Below are 20,911 nucleotides of genomic sequence, written 5' to 3' on the forward strand. Positions count from 1 at the left end.
TATATATATATATATATATATATATATATATATATATATATATATATATATATAGTTAACATGTAACTGATTCTATCACAGTTGAGAACAAACCTCACTGTGTCCACATTCTGTTCCATGTTTGACAAAGTGGGACGTCCTGATCGTTGTCCGTCTTCAACACGTTCTCGTCCTTGTGTCATCAGTACACTTGTGCAGATAATATTGCAGCTTCTCCATAAGCTTTGCTTACCATTTCCACTTTAAGTTTCTGATGCACCGCCATTCCAAATGCGCTTGCATATAAATAAACAAACATTTATTATAAATTGAGAAACAGAGAGAGAGAGAGAGAGAGAGAGAGAGAGTGATAAAGTGTGTGTGAGAGAGAAATGTGGAGGTTGTCACTGTATACAGTAATTCCATCACTCCATCATTCCTCAGTGTAGGAGTTGCTGCGTGCTTGTGGCGACTCTTCATATTCAGGGTTGCCAGATTTCCATTTCCTCATAATCACTCTTTTAATAGAACTGAGAAGAACGGGTGCTATAGAAAATTTCGGAACACTAAAATCAATAACGACATACGAACTGATATCTACAAGTTCTAACTAGAAAGGAAAATGCTCAATCTGGCAACTTTCGTTTAAGTATGTTCTCTTTTCTGGTCTCAGTCAGCCAGGAGAAGCATCTGAGATCTAACTGGAGAGACGGTGAAGCGCTGCCGTTCGTGTTGCTACGGGAAACCGAGCGTAAATTCATATTTCATAACTTCCCCCACCCCCCCGCCTCCAGGCCGTGTCGCTGGCTGGCTGTGTGGGAGCTGGTGTGCGTGGGCACTGAGTGGGTCCAGGCCCTCGTTTCCACCGTCTTGTTCGGCGTAATGCGCACAGACTCGCAGAACTACAACCAGGACCGGGAAGAGAGATATAATACCAGAAATTTTGACTGCAGTGTTAAAGATTACAGATTTGTTTAAAACTCTTTTGGGATGAACAGAAAAGACTTGAATTTAGGGATTTAGGGATCGTTTGAAAGCGACTGTAGCGACAGGTTTGTACAGTAAAAACGGGTCTATACTGTTTTTTTTTTTAAAGCGCGACATAAGACTGGCAGGATTTACTGTATTTCTGCCTCGTATGGTTTCTCGTGACTGAGAAAACACAAACAGATCGAATTCTTTCCATAGGGACCCAAAAAAGCTGTAAGTGATAATTACCACATGCTCTATTTTCTTCTGTCTGTTGTGATTTGTGTACTGCAATTAAAAACATGAGCTTTGGCGTTCGGGCAGCCTGATTAAAAAAATAACAAAAAAAAATTCACACTCGTACAAACATGAAGAGAAAGTTCAAGGTCATTTTAGCAAAGGGGATGGATGGGAGATTTGCTTAACTGAAGGAGAAACAGTTACAAAAACAGGAAGAGAGTCTAGAAAGGGAGGGCAGGCAGGGTGGAGAAAAGTGGAAGGAGGGATTTGTTATAGAAGCGTGTCTGGTAGAATAAAGGGGAAAGTTTTTATTTAAATTTATTTTAATTTGGGTGGGCTCAGCTCCCCCCTTTCCAATTGCTGCCACGGGCAAATGGATTATGGATGTGGTTGAGGACATGCAGGTGGCTAATTTGAAAGAGTTAGATGTAAAGGATATGGATACGGAGACGGATGATCTGGTGTGGCGCCCCCTAGCAGGGTAAAGATACAGGCGGGTCTCATTCTAATTCTCGAATCGAGTGCGTTTATTTGTTTTGCTGATTAAATATTTTTTTTGTTTCACCATAAAAATCCCGCAGAATGAAATCCTTGACAGCATTGAATCCCAATGATTTTGTTTTATTAAACAGGCAGAAGCAAAACGACACTGGAAAAGGCGATGTAATAAATGCATACCTCTATACCGAGGAATACAGACAAGGAAGGGAGGGAATAGAGAATAAGAGAAAAGGGATGTGAGCACCATAAATGAATCAAATAAATAAACCAATCAGCTCACACTTTTTTTGCTCGTCTTATTAGAAGCGACGGAGAGAGTTTGAAACGCGAAACGTAACTCGCTGAACAAAAATGAAAGCGAAGAAATGCTATATAACATGCTGAGTGGTGCGCCATGGACGACTGTCGGGACTCTATAAGAAGCAGAAGAGGAGTGTAAGGTCACTGATCCGGGCTTAGTTTCTAAAGTTTTACACTTGTATATATATATTACACACTGAATGTTTCTCGTCGACCTCAAGGTTATTGCGGTGGTGTACGGAAAAACGGCAGCGGTTGGACGTCCTTCTGGCGCTACTTCTTATCCCTTTGTTTCTGGAACAGAGAGAGACGAGAGCGTCAGCTTGTGGCTTCATGCGACACAGAACAAGATAAATCACTCCAAATGATGACATGATGACACACTATAGAGAGTTAGAGCTGAATTTACGTGCCAGTGGGAGGTTGAATTAGGGTTGCAAAATTCCAGGAATTTTCAAGACTGGAAATATTCTATGGGAATTAACAGGAACAAACTGAAGCCACACCCCCTACATGCAGTGTACATTCCTCCATAACACACATTTTGCATGCATGTCAGCTTATGATCAAACTAAATGCTTATATTTATGTTTGTATATGATACAGTTTATATAATTTCCCCAAAATGTCTAATACGTTCCCATACATTCCCATAAATTCCTGGTAAATTTCCAATTTGGAATATTTCCAAAATTCCCCTAAATGTACTGGAAAATTGCCTTTCCAACCCTACGCTTAAGAGTCGCTAGAGGTTCAAATATGGTGTAATAATTACTTGCAAATCATCATGTCACTAACAGTTACCTTTGAACTGATGAGATTCAGAACCACAATATGGCTGGAAAAGTCAGGTGTCCAAATACTTTTGTTCATACAGTGTACATAGACAGATTTAGTGTATTAGTCAAACCATATAAAGTACTCGAACAACTACAAGACACTCCGTTATCACAAATGTGTGTGCTGGTGACGGGTCGTTGATGAACGATTCGTTAATTTTAAACGAGTCTTTAATGTGACTCAGAAGAACGAATCGTCTCAGAGAGTGATTCGTTCATTTTTTAACTGGACGCAAATTTTATTTCGTGGGTCCTCTGGTACGGGTCGTTCGTCCTTTTATCATGTGAATCCTACATATGCTATGCAGTGCTTTACACAGAAAACACCATTGAGAAGTTCATCTGATGAGTCGTGTGGTACGAGTCGTTCATTCTTTTATCACATGATTCTAATTTAAATATATATATAAATCTTATTGGAACTTATTAAAACTGTAACATTTCATTTGATTTCTGATCAAAGGGACAAAACGAACTAAATGACTAAAAGAGCATTTCGTTGAGTTTTATGAACGAGATTTAAATGGACCGAGTCACTAAAATGACCCGATCTTCCCATCACTAGTGTGTGTGTGTGTGTAGAAAATTCACTGCCTTAAAGACACTCCCTATGCATAACTACAGCAAGCGGGAGCGCGGACGCTCCTGTGATCTATACTCCCGTGTTATCTGTATTATTGCCTAGCAACAAGTAATTAAGGCAGCATTGCTAGGAGACCGTTTCAACCACGAGGAGGTCTACAGGGAGGATCTGAAGCCTAGACACAACATGCTCTGTGGAGTTGGGTTCGAAATGCTGGACCTATTTTGTTTAGATGATCAGATTTAAAATGATTGATATGAACTTGTAGATGGTTTCTTTTAAAACTAAGTGAAAGGAAACTGCAGTGTGTGTGTGTGTGTGTGTGTGTGTGTGTGTGTGTGTGTGTGTGTGTGTGTGTGTGTGTGTATCAGACATCTAGCACCTTCTAACACAATTGCATCAGGTGTATTATTTTCAGAAAATCACTCAATTTCTCACAGACAAATTGGGAATTAAAAAAGAATAAATCTAAAACATGTAAACAAATATGTTTAAATTTGCGTTCATTTTGACGCACATGTCGCTTTTATAGCCTTTGGATTTATTGTATTACTTATGAATCTTTATCGTGTTGCTCAATCTAGATTTTTATTATATTATCGGTTTTTTTTCCCTTTTTTTTTTTTTTACGAATGGTTTATATGTTGCCCCACATTCTTTTGTTTGAGTCACAGACTCATTTCGGTTCTTTTCTTTTCTCCTGTCTGTACATATAACATTTGAATCCTACTGAAATGTGATCTACTGTATGTATTTAAAAAGAACGGCTTAATAATGTAGGTGTGTTTTCTTTTGTCGTTTTATGTGCTTTTTGCTCAAAAAAAGAAATAATTCCCGGAATGCTATTACGAAAGAGCGTATGCTCGGGTTTAATATGTGTTCCTGAGAGCTTCTCTCATCAGGTACCTGCTGTGATAAGAGCACCTGTAAAGTTCAGTAGATTAATTACGGGTATATTGTGTTCACACGGTCAAAAGAAAAATGTAAGCCATTTATTAATCCTGATGTTTTGAGTTTCTTCCTGAATAATCCTACATTATATATAAATCCTATTTACAGACCACAACCCAATTGAACATATAAACAAGCCTTTTTAACCATTAACAATAATGAATCACCAAATTTGAGATTATTATCGTAGCAATAATATTCCAGAGATTTGAACAACGTATGTAAAATATGTACTTTTATAGAATTTGTTACTTAACATTGTGTGTGGATTTGCTACTGCTCTTTATATATTGCCATGTAAGTATGTATGCATGTACCTAGTATGCAAAGAGTAGCAGCAGTGCATATAATAGCCTTTGCGTTTATATCAAGTTTTTGCTAATAAAATAAATTATTATTATTGACCTTCCAAGTCCAATGTCTTAATCTTTAATCTACAACCCTTTCCCTAAAATGTTACACTGATTAGGGATATAACACTGATGTTATTAGTGACGTTATACCGATTAAAAAAATGTTACACTGATCAGAAGTGTTACATTTGAACAGTTACAATGAATTGTACATTGTTAAAGGTTACACCAGGTAATGATGTTACACTGATTAGAAGTGTTACACCAATTTGTGATGTTACACTGATTAGAGATGTTACACTGATATGTAATATTACACTGATTAGAAATGTTACACTGATTTGTGATGTTACACTGATTAGAGATGTTACACTGATTTGTTATGTTACACTGATTAAAAATGTTACACTGATTTGTTATGTTACACTGATTAAAAATGTTACACTGATTTGTTATGTTACACTGATTAGAAGTGTTACACTGATTAGAAGTGTTACACCAATTTGTGATGTTACACTGATTAGAAGTGTTACACCGATGTGTGATGTAACACTGAATAGAACTGTTACTGTACATTAAAGATTTTACACGGATTTGTGATTTTACACTGATTTGAAATGTTACACTGATCAGAATTGTTACACTGATTAGTGATATTACACTGGTTAAAAATGTTACACTGCCTTCTGACTTTACACTGATTAGAAATGTTACACAGATTAGTGATGTTACTCTTTGCCTTTGAAAACAGACGATTTTATTTTGAGACATTTTGAAACAAAATTTGGAATAATGAGAAAAAAACAAAAGAGATTTGAAGGTGTGAGGGAGCTGTTTTTCATCTAATCGATGTGAAGACATTTCCAGAAGCATGGTTATACAAATCCCCTTCAGGCTGCTAGCAATAAATTTATTACATTTTTATTTGAATCTTGTCCTGCCCTGATTAGAAGGTCAGGATGAAAACATGAATATGATGGACTTTGGGGCCACAGGTGTTTGTAGGTCAATAAGCAATAGACACCTCATTCCCATTAGAACATAACTAGATGTTTTTTGAACAACAACAGCTGCAGGTGTTCTGGGCAGGACATCTTATTGAAGAAGTAAGCGTAAATGATAACATATAAACCACTAATTAAACATGAAAAGCTCCATTCGAAAGAACTGAGGCAGAGGTGTGATAAATCCCTGTGGGATAAACCCCTAAGGAAAAGCACTTTCAGGTTCCTGTTTGTGCATTCACACCATCTTGTTTTGGAGGGAACGCTGTTTTCCAAACTTCATTTTGTTTTTGTGCTCACCTCTTCTCTTGGTTTGTCATCCTTCATCTTCTTCCTCGTCATGTGACCCCGGAAGCCGGCCTGGATCTTAGCGGCAGCCTTGTTAGCGGTAGGGTCGTCCAGGGGGATATCCATGATGTCCTCGTCTTGTGGCTGAGCACAGCCCTCCTAGAGATCAGAAAGCAATGTGAGAGCGGCCATGTTGGTTATTAGTCACTGAAATTATTGGTATTCCAATAAAAATGAACCTAGTACTATTTAGAATGAACAATATTCCCACTGTGTGTTAACACTTAAGTAGTGTAAATTGTAAAGTATTATAATTGTTGTTATATTTATCCTCTTTCCAACAAACACGTATAATTTCTTTCAGTCTTTTAGGCCCAAATTCAACATGTGTGATGATGATGATGATTCTCAATACAATATAAAACCAATGATTTGTTCTACACCAAAATCCATACCAATTACTACGCAACAATCTTCATAGACTCATTAAAGCAAGTTATATCCAGACGACATAATGTCCTTACAGCTCAACCAACTAATCAGTGTGCCATTTCCTCGGGCCATGAAATTCCACCGATTCCCTTTAGCTTTAGCTTTAATGAACCAGGCTGCAGTTGAAGACACACTTTCTTCCCTGTGGGGTTCTGTGAGGGCTTTTTTTCCCCGGTCCCATATGGCTAATTGTTGTCATCATTGCCCATTGAAGGCGCGAGTTTCCGACATCGCATCTAATTTAGCCGGTCCGCTGGGGGTTCAGTGCTCTGCAGAGACGGGTACCTTGCCAATCCCAAGCTTCACCATGGAACTTTTCAAGGAACCGTGTTGAGCAGAACGGAAGCGTGATGTTCCTAAGAGGCTGCTATGCCATTACGGCAGGATAAACATGCGATCTATCGTACGACAAACGAGGCCTCATGGGCTTGCCACTCACTGGCTCTCTCTCTGCGCAAAGGCCTTTCGAAGTAACCGAAGCTGCACAAGACTTTGTGTTTTTTCGGCTTCGAATATTGATAGCCTTCATTCATAACAAAATTGTTTAAAAATTGTGCTTAACAACAGAGTCCAATACGACACCGAAACATCTTGCGTGAAATTGCCCTTGCAAGTGCGTATCGCATCGGTCTGGAACATGCAAATGGCCATCTGTCTCGTCGTTCACAAGCTTTGGATCCTGCTCGGATAATGCAGCTAGTGTTAACGTTTCCAGAAAGTTCTCAGCCCCCAAACCCGGAACCCACGCTTATGCAACGTCCTTCGCCGCTTGCGCTGTCGATTCTTTGTGTCGGCGGGCTTCGAGTAGAGATGTCAAAAATGTTGAACGTTGTTTCCAGCAAACATTGTGACAGATAATAAGACAACAGCATTTCAGGCGAAGCCGCTTCAGCTGCAAAGTGCAAATTTCGCTGCGCCTCGGCAACCCGGGGCGGCTGCTTAATTACTACTTACACAGCAGACACACTCTAAACCTACTCATCCTCCACACACACACTCGCACTCACACCATACGCACACGACAAATCCAGTGGTATCATACATTTAAAAATACTTTGTATTACTTACTGCTAAACACCAAAGACCAGAAGGACTTTTGCTTACATAAGGTTTTAAAATAACACTTCAGTGATATACTGTAGATGTTTTGATGTTAAATAACATTTAAGATAAACATGGCGATTTCATTTATAGGTGCAACCGCTGTCCAAGGTGCTGATGTACACTTTAATAGCAATTAGTTTTCAGGAATGACACGAGTAACAGTTAACAATGTATCTGTATTGCTGGCACTTGGTTACCAAATCCACCCATTTTCTGTACCACTTTATCCCAGACAAGGTCACGGGTGCGGGGGAGTTCGAAAGCCAAACAAAGCAGGTTGAACAGAATGCAAACCTATCAGAGGGCACAAATCTATAAAGTTTGAAATGACACTCAACAAACCCAATATGTCTGTGGCCTGTTGGAGAAAACCAAAGAACCAGGAGGAAACCCCTCAAAGCACAGGAGGAATTCTCAAACTCTATGCGCACAGAATTCAAACCCTTAACCCCAGAGGTGACAGGTTTTAAGTCGTGAGACATCATTGCATCGCAGAAACCTCTTCAAGAACCTCAATAGGATCCTTTTTTTTTGTCAAATCGAACAGATTTCCAGATGCACAAACCGAATCGCACCGTCTCTAAACCAAAAACTCTTAAAAAAACATTTGTGTGAGAGTGTGTCATGGAGTATAGCGTTTTTGAAGCCACGGCTCTTTAAACCGCCCACATCAAACCGTGGTCCGAAGTCTATGGGATGATCTGAGAAAACCTGAACAAAATAACACACCGATCCGTCGCCCTGTTCAGATGTGCAGATTTTAAGCCATGTCGGATTTGGCACTATCACAAAGCCGGTATTTTTTCTTTTTTCTTTTTTGTTTGCATACCCAATTTGTTTGCATTCCCAAAACCTACAGGTGCTTCTATGTCTCCTTCAGGTCTCCTGTCACACTCTGAGCTTTGAGAAATCATGGAAAAGATGAAGAAAATGGTCTGAGATGTGGATTTCTAGTGGTGTTTCTAGTCACAGACCAGCCTGGAATCCACATCCCACACACTCACACTCTCACACACACACACACACACACACACACACACACACACACACACACAGCTGATTCTTATGTAACTCCTTAGCAGGTGGAGGCGTCAATTATAATTCAGAACACATTGGTGACATTTTGGAAACCTTTCTGGAGCTTTCTGTTCCAAAAGAAAAGAAAAGAAAAGAAAAGAAAAGAAAAGAAAGAAAAGAAAGAAAGAAAGAAAGAAAGAAAGAAAGAAAGAAAGAAAGAAAAGCAGCAACAGACACTTCAAATAATTGTTTCATTAAAATTATTTCTTATTTTATTTACTTACTTTTCGACAGTCCATAGTAATGAGGTTTTATCTGAGAGTAGATGAGCAGGTCGCCCTCAGGTAACAGTTCCTCTGGAGTCTCCGGTCCGCGCGCCTTCTTCTCCTCTGATCTGTAGCGCCTCGCGCTCTGTCCCACCTCCGCGCGACTCAACCTTGCCGACAAATCAGACCGCGCGCTCGTGCGAGACTCCGCCACCGGGCGACCAATCAGCTTAAGCAATAGCTCAGGTAACAACCAATCAGCAGCCGGGACATGATAATTAGGCCTGAGGAACATTTTTGACTTCTTCTCACCTTTGCATTGGGGATTTAAAAATCGGATCATTTGAGTGACTCGGTTCTTTGAATCTTTTTTTTTTGAGTCATTTAGTTCATTTCATCAAAATGAACGAATCTTTTTTTTTTGGAGTCATTTATTTCATTTCGTTGCTTTGATTAGAAATAATTTTTTTTTTAATAAACGGATTCCCCCCAACACGTCTACATACACAAACTTTGACCATAGTTCCAATAATGTAAATATGACAAAGCTGCTAAGGATAAATGATGATAAACAGAATGAGAAGCTTCACCTCAGGTCTTCTGGTCCAAGTTGTTAGTTCTTTTGTACTAGACGCACTAGTCCTCGACACCAAGACACATGTTAGCGAGAAGCTAAAAACAGTTGATTTGTGAGGATTTTATTACCTTCACAGTTTGGAGTTGTGTGAAGTATTTGAGTAAATGTACTATTGCACTTAAGTAATTTATTGGCTACTCTAGTTTTACTGAGTATCAACAATATAACCAACTTTTACTCAATTACATTTATAATTCAATACATGCACTTTTTACCCCACAATATTTTAACTGACAATGGCGTTACATCACACACACATCTTTAGCATGTGTGTTCCTTGTGAATAAATGTAATTATTGTAATAATCAGTACAGTATTTTATAAAAAAAAGACTAGAAATACAATTATATCAGATTATTTGCTCTTTCTGTGAATTAAAAGTGTTAAAAGCAAGTCAGTAAATCTATTAACCATTTAGGGAATATTGAATTGCAATGAAACTGTTGAAATATGTTCATGATGTTAAGTGGTTTGTCATCTCAACAGCTAAAGAGTACAAAAGTATCTATAGTAATATATTATTATTATTATTATTATTATTATTATTATTATTATTATTATTATTATTATTATCTATAGTATATTGATCACACACATTTAGGTTTGGTGTTAAAGGAAAATAATCAGTTTTTTGGGATCAATTCATTCAACACATTTATATGTAGGAAAGCATACAATAATACAATTACAATATCACACTTTGATTCATTTATGGTTATAATTTATTGAAAATCCTTGATAAGATACAGCATGTATAAACAGCTTATCACTGTTAATAAGATGAGACGCTCGATCAAATCAGAGTTTGTATCTGTGATGATCATAAATGTTAAGCTCAGTAGCTCCTACTTTTATACCAAAGACTGTTGAAAGAACATTTACTCATAATCTTATACTCCAGTGCTCGTGTTGTTCTCACTCTCCAGTGTTCTGTATTGTTGAAAGATTTATGATCAAACTATTGATGTGACCCAAATGATGATGGTTCCCCTTTTGAGTCTGGTTCCTCTCAAGGTTTCTTCCTCATAACATCTAAGGTAGTTTTTCCTGGCCACAGTCGCCATGGCTGCTCATCAGGGATAAACACACATCGTTCACCTGAACTGTTGATTTCTGTAAAGCTGCTTTGAGACAATGTCTGTTGTGAAAAGCGCTATAGAAATAAACTTGACTTGACGCTTTTCACAAAATATTCTATTTATATAGAACAAAACAAGCTTTAGTTTTAGACATGCTGATGACCGTAAGACTGAATTTTGTTAGCAAAGAAATGATTTGTTGTCCCTTTTGGTTTGCTTTAAGCTGCAACAGACTAATTTCAATTTTAGAATATGATTTTTTTTTCGTTTTGAAAAATATAGTACCAAGGTTGAAGTAAGTCTGGACTGCGGATAGATCCTGAGAAGGAGAAGTGTGGAGGAAGTGGGGGTGTGATAACAGATACTTGAGGAGAACCGTATCCTTGGGTGACTCCCACACACATCTTTACACGTATCTCACTTGAAAAAAAAAGAAAAAACAAAACAAAACAAAACCTAAAATGCTGAAATATGCAGATTTATTTTTCTTTATTGAGTAAATGATCTTGCCATGTTAATAAGAAAAAAAATAACTTCAGTCACATGATTAGATACCATTCATAGTTTTAATAAATATGATATATTTTTTATTTATTATTTTTATTATTATAGATTATTTTATTATACATGTATTATTACGTTTCAAAGTATTAGTTATATAATACTATTGATACTACAGTTCAACCTGAACATACATCCTCTAGAATAATGTTACCAGTGCATCCTCATTCAGTAAGATCATCACCACAGCAGCTATAAATGATGTTCACAGATTTGCAACTTTGTCCTCATCTCATGTGCAGCACTTACAGGAGGTAAATATTGGGTAATAATTACTGGAAGAAAGGACAGAAATCCAGGATACACTCTTGTTTGTACATCTTTTCTTTTCCAGAAGCTTCATTTGTGTTGTTTACAGGCCAGTTATCCCTAAGGCCTGTGTGTGGGTTGAGGTGGAGCAGGATGAAACATTAACTCTATGGCAACCCCTAACACCCCGTATCACAGCTTACAGTATCTATCTATCTATCTATCTATCTATCTATCTATCTATCTATCTATCTATCTATCTATCTATCTATCTGTCTGTCTGTCTGTCTGTCTGTCTGTCTGTCTGTCTATCTATCTATCTATCATCTATCTATCTATCTATCTATCTATCTATCTATCTATCTATCTATCTATCTATCTATCTCTCTGTCTGTCTGTCTGTCTGTCTATCTATCTATCTATCTATCTATCTATCTATCTATCTATCTATCTATCTATCTATCTATCTATCTATCTATCTATCTCTCTCTGTCTGTCTGTCTGTCTATCTATCTATCTATCTATCTATCTATCTATCTATCTATCTATCTATCTATCTATCTATCTATCTGTTAGTCTGTCAATTTATCTATCTATCTATCTATCTGTCTGTCTGTCTGTCTGTCTGTCTGTCTGTCTGTCTGTCTGTCTATCTGTCTGTCTATCTGTCTGTCTGTCTGTCTATCTATCTATCTATCTATCTATCTATCTATCTATCTATCTATCTATCTATCTATCTATCTATCTATCTATCTGTCTATCTGTCTGTCTGTCTGTCTGTCTGTCTGTCGGGTGACTGCTAGATAAAATTCTAGGTTCTATTTTAAAGATGAATGAAAATTTAAATGAAGATCAAATATATTTTCTTTCTTCTTCTGCATCTTCTTCTTCTTCTTCTTCTTATTTTTTATAATAGTACACCATTGTATCACACACACATCTTTACTATTTGTTTCCCTTGTGTATGAATGTAATAATACCAATATGTGCACTTGACTGTAACCTGTTTCCCAGGATAAATTTATACATAAATGGTTTGTTCCAAGTGAAGAACTCATCAGTAAATTTCAGTTTAAGAATTATTATAAAATTCTATTCATTTATTCATGTTTTCAGCATAGAACGTGATTACGCATATTATTGTTTCTGTTGTATTGCTATATTGAGAGGACAAACCTACACACAGAAGAGTTTTATTAAAACAAATACATAAATTCTTTTTTACCATTATATATATTATATATTATCTGTAAAATGTGCCTACACACAGACGTGAGTTTTATTGAAACATATATATAAATACACAATTACACATCAGAATACATTTTTATCACATGTTGAATCCATGATAATTGTAGTACGATTATCATACACACACACACACACACACACACACACACACACACACACACACACACACACACACAGACATAAAAGGATTTGCTACCATCTAGTGTTCTGTGTTCATCAGTAGTGTAAGTGGTCATAAAGTGATGCTAGAGAAATGCTATGATTTTTAAAAAACGTCTATGAGAAATATTGCACAAGGGTCAAACGATATCACCGGTTTCATTCAGCGTTAGTTTTACGACGTTCAAGCACTTTTGTCGTCTCAGCAGGCAAAGAGAGACACAAAAAGAATGCATCCAAGGAGAAGAAGAAGATGGTCTTGAGCATAGCCTCAGAGAGAGAGAAAAAAAAGCTAAATCAAAATTGCTTTCCAAATGATCTCATGGTTTGATTTGCACATGGTAGAGAAATCAATTATACTATATATAGTGTTATGAATGAAACTGTTCTACTGTACCAACACAAAATGACAGCATGAAAAAGTCTGTAGGAATAAAATCAGGACTGAAGCATAAGCTCGACTTAAGATCATTACGTTGACACCAGTTCCAAAGTTTAAAGTTTACACCATGCCCACTGTTATCCTCCTGGGTGGACTGGTTCACTATATAGATGAATTGTTCCTTCGTGACTATCTGCTGATGCATCGTTCCATATTGATTGTTCTATCTCGCTGTACTGCATGACTAGTTTTAAACCCTAAGCTGAATGCTTTCCCGGTCCTTACTGGCATTCTGGGGGAATTTCTCATTAAAGTCATGATCTGTCAAAAGCACATGCACATTACAAGATGATTTTGATCTTAGGATCGATCAAAACAGCTTTTCTTCATATCCATAATGTCTGACTAAACACTATATGAGAGAACAAAATAGAGAGTCTGTCAGCATTTAGACATACCCGAGTGTTCTTCATTGTCCGTTGGAGGTGCGGAAGAATCTGAACAGAAAATAAATCTGATTAATTAATTATAGTTCAGGCATTAGAGTTCATAGTAGTCATTATAGTAGTATCATAGTAGGATTTCTAATTGCAAAAATATGCCATTTTCCTGCTTGAAACCTCTGGAAAAAATGTTAAATGGGATGTCGAATTATACTACAAGATACTGGTTTAATTCAAACATTTTAAATCAGGTATAAAATCCCTGTATGTATGAGGAACATTTACCTAATTATGTTAATATAATGACACAATATGTTTAATTCCAGCTGTAACAGTGTTTACTGTCATTTGTTTCTCTATTCTATGTATAATGAGAGAAAAATATATTATTTCAGAAGACTATTTGTAGCATTTATTTATCAGAATATTTACTGTTTTATATATCAGCAGCACACATCATGCTTTTATTCCTTACTTAATATCAAAAAATCGAAATATTTTGACTTTTTATACTAAATAAAATGTGTTTTCTGGAAGTTAATTTACTGTGCAGAAGTTTGTGCCCTGTGACCTGTTCTTATAACGGGAAAATATTAACCCATTCGATTTATTTCTTACATTTTTATTCCGATTTTTATATTCGGTTTATCTACAAAAAGAAAGTAAACAAAAAGACTTCACCAGTGGTCAGTACGGACTGTCGACCTTTTCGAAACAAGATCCCCAACACTAATGCACGTTCAAAACGAATGCACATTCAATCAGAAACTGTGTAAACAACCGAAGCGAATATTTCACTGGAAGGATCCAAAGATTGTTCAGAACTCATGATAAATATTTCTGCTGATATTATTAGAACATATTAGTGTGATCCAGAAACTGTTTGGTGAAGCAGCGATATAGTGCAGTATAATACACTCTAAAGAAAAGTGTTATCTACTCTCTTCTACATACATGAGCTCACAGATGCCTATAAAAGGCAAGAAGTATTAAAAGAAATGGGTGCATTTACTTTACAGCAATTCTTTTGTCGCATATCTCAGGAAGCAGGGGTCAGAGTACAGGGTCAGATACAGCACCCCTAGAGGAAAGTGCTTTGCTCAACGACCCAAGAGTGGCAGCTTGGTGATACTGGGGCTTAAACTTTCAACCTTCCAAATTGATAACCCAGAGCTTTAACCACCAAGCCACCACTAGTGTTGCTGTAATTGGCACAAAGACCTTCTCAGAATTGTCAATTTTATGGGGACTCCCAGCAGGATGGCTGTAGCATTGTCATGATTTGATCTTCAGACAAACTTCTTTACTGTGAAATCACTCGGGACACAAACTTATTCACTGCACTGTATTACTGCATGAACGTCCAGGTTACGTACCTGTCACCTTGACGAGCTCGATGATAAAATCCGAGAAAGAGTGACGCTTGCTCACAGAGCACACATGCTTCCCAAAGTCATCCTCCTTCACCGTATCGATAATGAGAGTGATGTTCCCTGGGGTGTAAAGCGTTGAGTAGCCCTGTGTGCAGTTCCTGTAGTCCTTGTGCTTGATGAAATGGCAGAGCAACTGGCTCTTGGGACTTTTCCACTGCAGAGAGAGCTGCTTGATGGCTCCTTGTGCCTCGTACTCATACTCGCAGGGCATACTGAACTTTCTCGCAGGTAGAGATCCAAGCTGCAGGGCTGTCACTGGGCCAGGTAGAAATGAGAATAAAGGGAGTTGAATTGTTGAACAATAGAGCATCTTATCACATACTTTACAGCACAGGGACATTCTTTTATTCACATATCAAAACACAGGGTCAGTCATGATACCGTACCCCTGGAGCACAAGGGGTTAAGGGACTTGTTTAAGGGCCCCAGGAGTGGCAGCTTGGCGATACCGCGGCTTGAACCCCGACCTTCCAATCAGTAACCATAAACCCCAACCACTAAGCTACCACCTTCCCTAAACAGTCACCAGTAAAAGGTATGTGTACGTTCCATTTGTTCTGAAAAAATGTGAAATACGGAGCCTTCATTCCTTTTTTCAATAGAAATTTGAAATATTCTATTCGAAAAATACGTGCAAAAAAAATAAAAATAAATAAATCGAATTCATTTTTTCGATTTTCAAAACATAAAAATGAACAAACGCAAAACTCGTGTTGTGCAAAATCGTTTTGAATTAAAAAGCCAACAACCAATAACATCAACAACAAGAACAACAACAATAACACCAGTGACAACGATAACAATATAAAAAGATCAACAGCAAACATTGACATCAGTGACAACTAAATCAACAGCAGCAATACAATAAAACAACATCGAAATCAACAACTAACATTTTGACAGCCATAATATCCATAGCAACAGCAAACCTGAACATCATCTACAACAATTACTGTTATTATTAACCTGATCTAGGGACAAAAAAACAAGATAAATAAGCTAATTATTATTATCAGTATCATTATTATTATTGTTATTATTATTATTATCATTATTATTATTATTATTGTTATTACTATTATTATTTTTTTATTATTATTATCATCAATATTATTATTGTTATTATTATTATTATTATTATTATTATTATTATTATCATCATCAATATTATTATTATTATTATTATTATCATTAATATTATTATTATTATTATTATTATTATTATTATTAACAAGCTAATTAAAACATTAGTATGCTCTGTAGCTATAAGGACTTACCTCTGAACACAATAGTAAGCATTATCATTTTGATCATCAAGTCCGCCATGTCCATATTATTTATATTCCCTCAGTGCTAATGACCTTTTTATAAAGCCATCACACACAGAAGCCTGGTCCAGATCAAATCCAGGAGTAAGTTTTGGTTTCTGAATCCAGCCCCGACAGGAGAAGATGTGCATCATCATATGATCATATGACTAGTGATTAACTCCAGGATGGGTTTGCTAAACATACGACTCATCAATTCATTAAGCATATAGGACATTTCCCTGGGTATCAGAGCTTCCATTGTCTGGACAGTTCTAATAAGGAATAAGGTATTTAATAAGGGATTTAACCGATTTATGTCCTTACACCCAAATTAAAAATGTTCACAGTCATTCTTTCTTTCTCTCCCTCTCTCTTATTCCCTTTTTACCTTTTCTCTCGCTTTCCCTTTTGTCTGGAAAGAACCTGCTGACGCACTGAGGGTTCACTTCAGCTTATAAACAGTATAACAGTATAAATTGCTGTCTCACTTTCATTTTGTAGAAAGTGAAATGGCAAAGGAGTCACAGAACACACACACACACACACACACACACACACACACACACACACACACACACACACACACACACAGTAAATATTACATGAAAGTAATGCCCACTCCACCTTCACTGTAAATTGGTCAAGGAAACTGATTACATTTTAATTGTATACATTGGGATACCAGTGATGGGGTGGCAGATGGGGTGGCAGATGGGGTGGCAGATGGGGTGGCAATTCACTCAAGTAAAAGTACAGATACCCATGATTTAAAATACTCTGGTAAAAGTTGAAGTACTGACTACACAGAAGTGTTCTATTATTAATATAAAAGAATCTCTAATGTTGTTTTCTAATGAATGTATCCAGGCTGAACATCCACCATACAGAACACAAGCAGAGAAAAGATGATGATGATGATGATGATCAGGTGATCAGGAATGTCTCTGTTCTCAGTCATGTTTACATCAGTGACTCCTTCTGTCTCATCCACGTTAACCCCAGACTTCTTGTTGCCTTCTGCCTTGGTTGTTGTGGTAGATTGAAAAAGCCGCGCAATGAAGAGTAAAGGTTGATGGGCTGAAAACGATGAGAAGATCGATTATGCCACCAAAAAGATTAAAACGAAAGTCTGGTTTGAAAATGTACAAAGTGGAAAGAACAGATATTTGTTAAAAACACTGAATGAGTGAAAGTAAAACTGAAAAATAAATAAATAGTGGAGTAAAGTACTGATAGCAGAAACATCAACTGAACTACAGTAAAAACTGGATAAAAACAAAAGCCTTACTGTGCTGTTATTGAATAATAATCAACTTATGGATGGTAACACACTGAGCTTCTTATTGATGAATATATCCAATATTACTACCTAAATCCCCTGGTGTTTTATCCAGTGGGATTTTCACACTTGCCATTATTTATTCCTCACCAAACCTCATTTTCAACCTAAATTGCCAATTCAATGCGTGAAAACAACACCCCTGCATTCAGCTAGTATCCAGAGCATACTAGCATACAAGCTAGCATATGTAATATTCCCAAAATGAGGTATCTCATGAGCTCGGATTCACTTCCAGAGCCGGCAGCTTTGACCAGATAACGTCATTATAGACTGCATTCATTTCGGAGAAGCACAGGGGCTGAAATTAAAGCTGTCAAATTCATTAAACAACAGCGCTATCTTTCGAGTTAAGTCAATAACCAGCAGACGCCGGGACAATACGCGTTGAGGTTCATTGGATTTGACAGACATTTGAATCTTAGAGCCTTAGAGATCTTCTGAGAGCAGATCGACTTATTAGCAGTTGAGAAAAAGACATCGTTATGCTTTGCGCCATCCGTCTTTGTGTCTCGTCGCTGTAGCTGGACTGTAGTTCATTTACTGAGACCTTATCATCCGAATAGATTAGTCGTGAGGATGATGGAAAAACTAGACAATAGCTCAGAACGGCTATGGACAGCTATCTTCTTTCCTAACTTTTACTGTCACGTTAAACAGCTTCATCTTCATTAACGTCAAGCAAAACACCACATTTTAGCTCCATAATAGAAGGAATACATACAGGCCGCTAGCTGTACACCCTCTTCCCCACTGGAGGGCAGTATTTCCCCATTTTCTGGTTTTCATATGGCGATAAAGAATGGAAAAGTTATTATTATTATTATTATTATTATTATTATTATTATTATTATTATTATTAGTAGTAGTAGTAGTAGTAGTAGTAGTAGTATCATCATCATCATCATCATTATCATCATCATCATCATCAGGGCAAAAATACATTAAAATGTATTTTAAAATAAATAAACTACTATATTTTTGTATTTTAAAAATACTACAAAATACTTTTACAAGGGAGAATGAAATGTCTTCACAAAATGTCCACTAATTGGTCTATTTGATCATCTTCCCTCTTACAGCGACTCAGTAAATTAAGTAAACAACGTTTGATAGCAACAGCTTTTCTCTGGCAGAGTCACGCAATAAATCTGACACATGCAACCAGTTAACAGATCAAATATCCACATTAATAAACCCTGTGATCTCCCAGATGAAGATTAGTTTTAAAGTGTGAATGAATCATAATTGTATCCTTATGTAGTTACTTGGTGTTTGGTAATGAAGGGCTACTTTAGTCATTCATTCTTTAATTAGGGTACAATATTCTGCAATCAAATATTTATTTATTAATCATTGGACGCCTATTAGAAAGCTGGCAGCCTGCACGTTTCTTACCTTCACCACCTTCTTCCATATGAATCAATTTTCTGGTCTGATCTCAACAAGTCTGGCTAAACTACTGAGTAAGGACCAATCACAGGCCACATTTTTATGATGTCATCATGTAGACGTCTACAAAGTATTTTTCAAAATACCAAACAATAAAGTATATTGACACACAATATGAAGCCATTTTCATCAACCCTCTCAAATACAAATGACAAAATCCAATTGTATATTTTTAAATGCGTATTTGAAATACATGCACCATAAATACTTCCCACTCATGATGATGCACTTCCTAAAGTATTGTCAGATTCTCTCATCACAGACCTTTTATAGCTCCATGTGGTCTTCCAGTACTGGTACAAAGCCATTCGTTTTTATGTACACTTCTCTTTCAATTATCTTAAGTAGTGTAATTTCAGTTACTATTCTTTATTCTAGTGTATTTATTGATGCGAAGGAACCCCATTGAGCATCTTCTACAAAGCACAGGAAACCCACCAGTGCTGTTAATGGAGAGTTTTAATGGGTTGTGAGGCCAACAATGCCTCACAACAGGAGCACTGTTACGCTCGAAAAAACAAAACATGAAGCATTTGACATTTGACTATGGGAACGTACAGTACAGGGGAACTACAGAAATGTAGAGGACAGGGGAACTATGGGAATATTTTATATAGGGAACTTTTGGAATGTACAGTACAGGGGAACTATGGGAATGTACAGGGGTAATATTTTCATTGGGAGTGATGAAGATGGACAGGATTAGAAACAAGTTTATTAGATTGACAACGCATGTAGGACGTTTTGGTGACAAGGTGAGGGAGGTGAGATTGAGATGGTTTGGACATGTGCAGAGGAGGGACATAGGGTATATCAGTAGGAGAATGCTGAGGATGGAGACACCAGAAAGGAGGAAAAGAGGAAGACCAAGAAGGAGGTTCATGGATGTGGCGAGGGAAGACATGCAGGTAGATGTAGAGGACAGAGTAGTATAGAGATGGATGATCCGCTGTGGCGACCCCTAATGGCCGAAAGAAGAAAAAAAACTATGGGAATGTACAAGGGAACTATAAGAATGTACAGAATAGGGAACTATTGGAGCCTACCGTAATGGGAACTATGGTAAGGTACAGGGAAACAATGGGAACGTAGAGTATAGGGGAACTATGGTTCCTGGCTTGTTCAGTGGTATTTATGCTACAGAGCCACTAGTAAGTGGCACAACGGCACAAACCATGGAAGCAGAACTCCTTCAAGCTGCTTGGGGCAATTTTTTGTTCATTTATTTAAAAGATCTTCCTTACCATTTATGACGCCTTTATCCAGAACCTTTTACAATGAGTTCATTTATACAAATAAGAAATTTAAATTTCAAGGCTCAAGGATTTGATCCATCTTATCATATCATCTTAACCAATGAGTTTAACACCATACACAGGGCTTCAAAGACTCTTGAGGATCTCACTAGCATAATATGAATTGCCTACTGTGCCTTTATTTATTAAAGAAAGTAGACCTATTCTCAAATAATCCAATCTACAATTAAATGCTGGTTTACGTTTGTCACAGACCCAAACAGGATTTCTCAGGACCTCAGTCTCACTATGTGTGGAGGTGGTAGGTAAGTGATTTCAAATCCCAGCCACACCAAGCTGCCACTACTTTGCCCCTAAACAAGGCCCCTAACCCTAGAGCTGCTCAGTTGTATGAATGATGTAAATGTTAGTTGCTCTGGATAAGGGCGTCTGCCAAATAGCTATTTTGACATCTAAACCTGTCACTGGACCCCA

At 37.1% G+C, this 20,911-nt stretch overlaps 1 protein-coding gene across 1 annotated transcript; it reads right to left on the bottom strand.

Moving 5' to 3' along the window:
- Nucleotides 1–1,793: 1,793 nt before the first annotated feature.
- nrgna (neurogranin (protein kinase C substrate, RC3) a) lies at nucleotides 1,794–9,059 on the bottom strand. Its single transcript, XM_046838930.1, has 3 exons — nucleotides 8,905–9,059; nucleotides 6,020–6,166; nucleotides 1,794–2,283 (listed from the first exon to the last, which is right to left on the bottom strand). The coding sequence occupies exons 1-3, from the start codon at nucleotides 8,917–8,919 to the stop codon at nucleotides 2,263–2,265; spliced, it is 183 nt and encodes a 60-aa protein (XP_046694886.1). The 5' UTR covers nucleotides 8,920–9,059; the 3' UTR covers nucleotides 1,794–2,262.
- Nucleotides 9,060–20,911: the final 11,852 nt, after the last annotated feature.

This window comes from Silurus meridionalis, chromosome 25, assembly GCF_014805685.1.
Source record: "Silurus meridionalis isolate SWU-2019-XX chromosome 25, ASM1480568v1, whole genome shotgun sequence".
Classification (NCBI taxonomy): Eukaryota; Metazoa; Chordata; class Actinopteri; order Siluriformes; family Siluridae; genus Silurus; species Silurus meridionalis.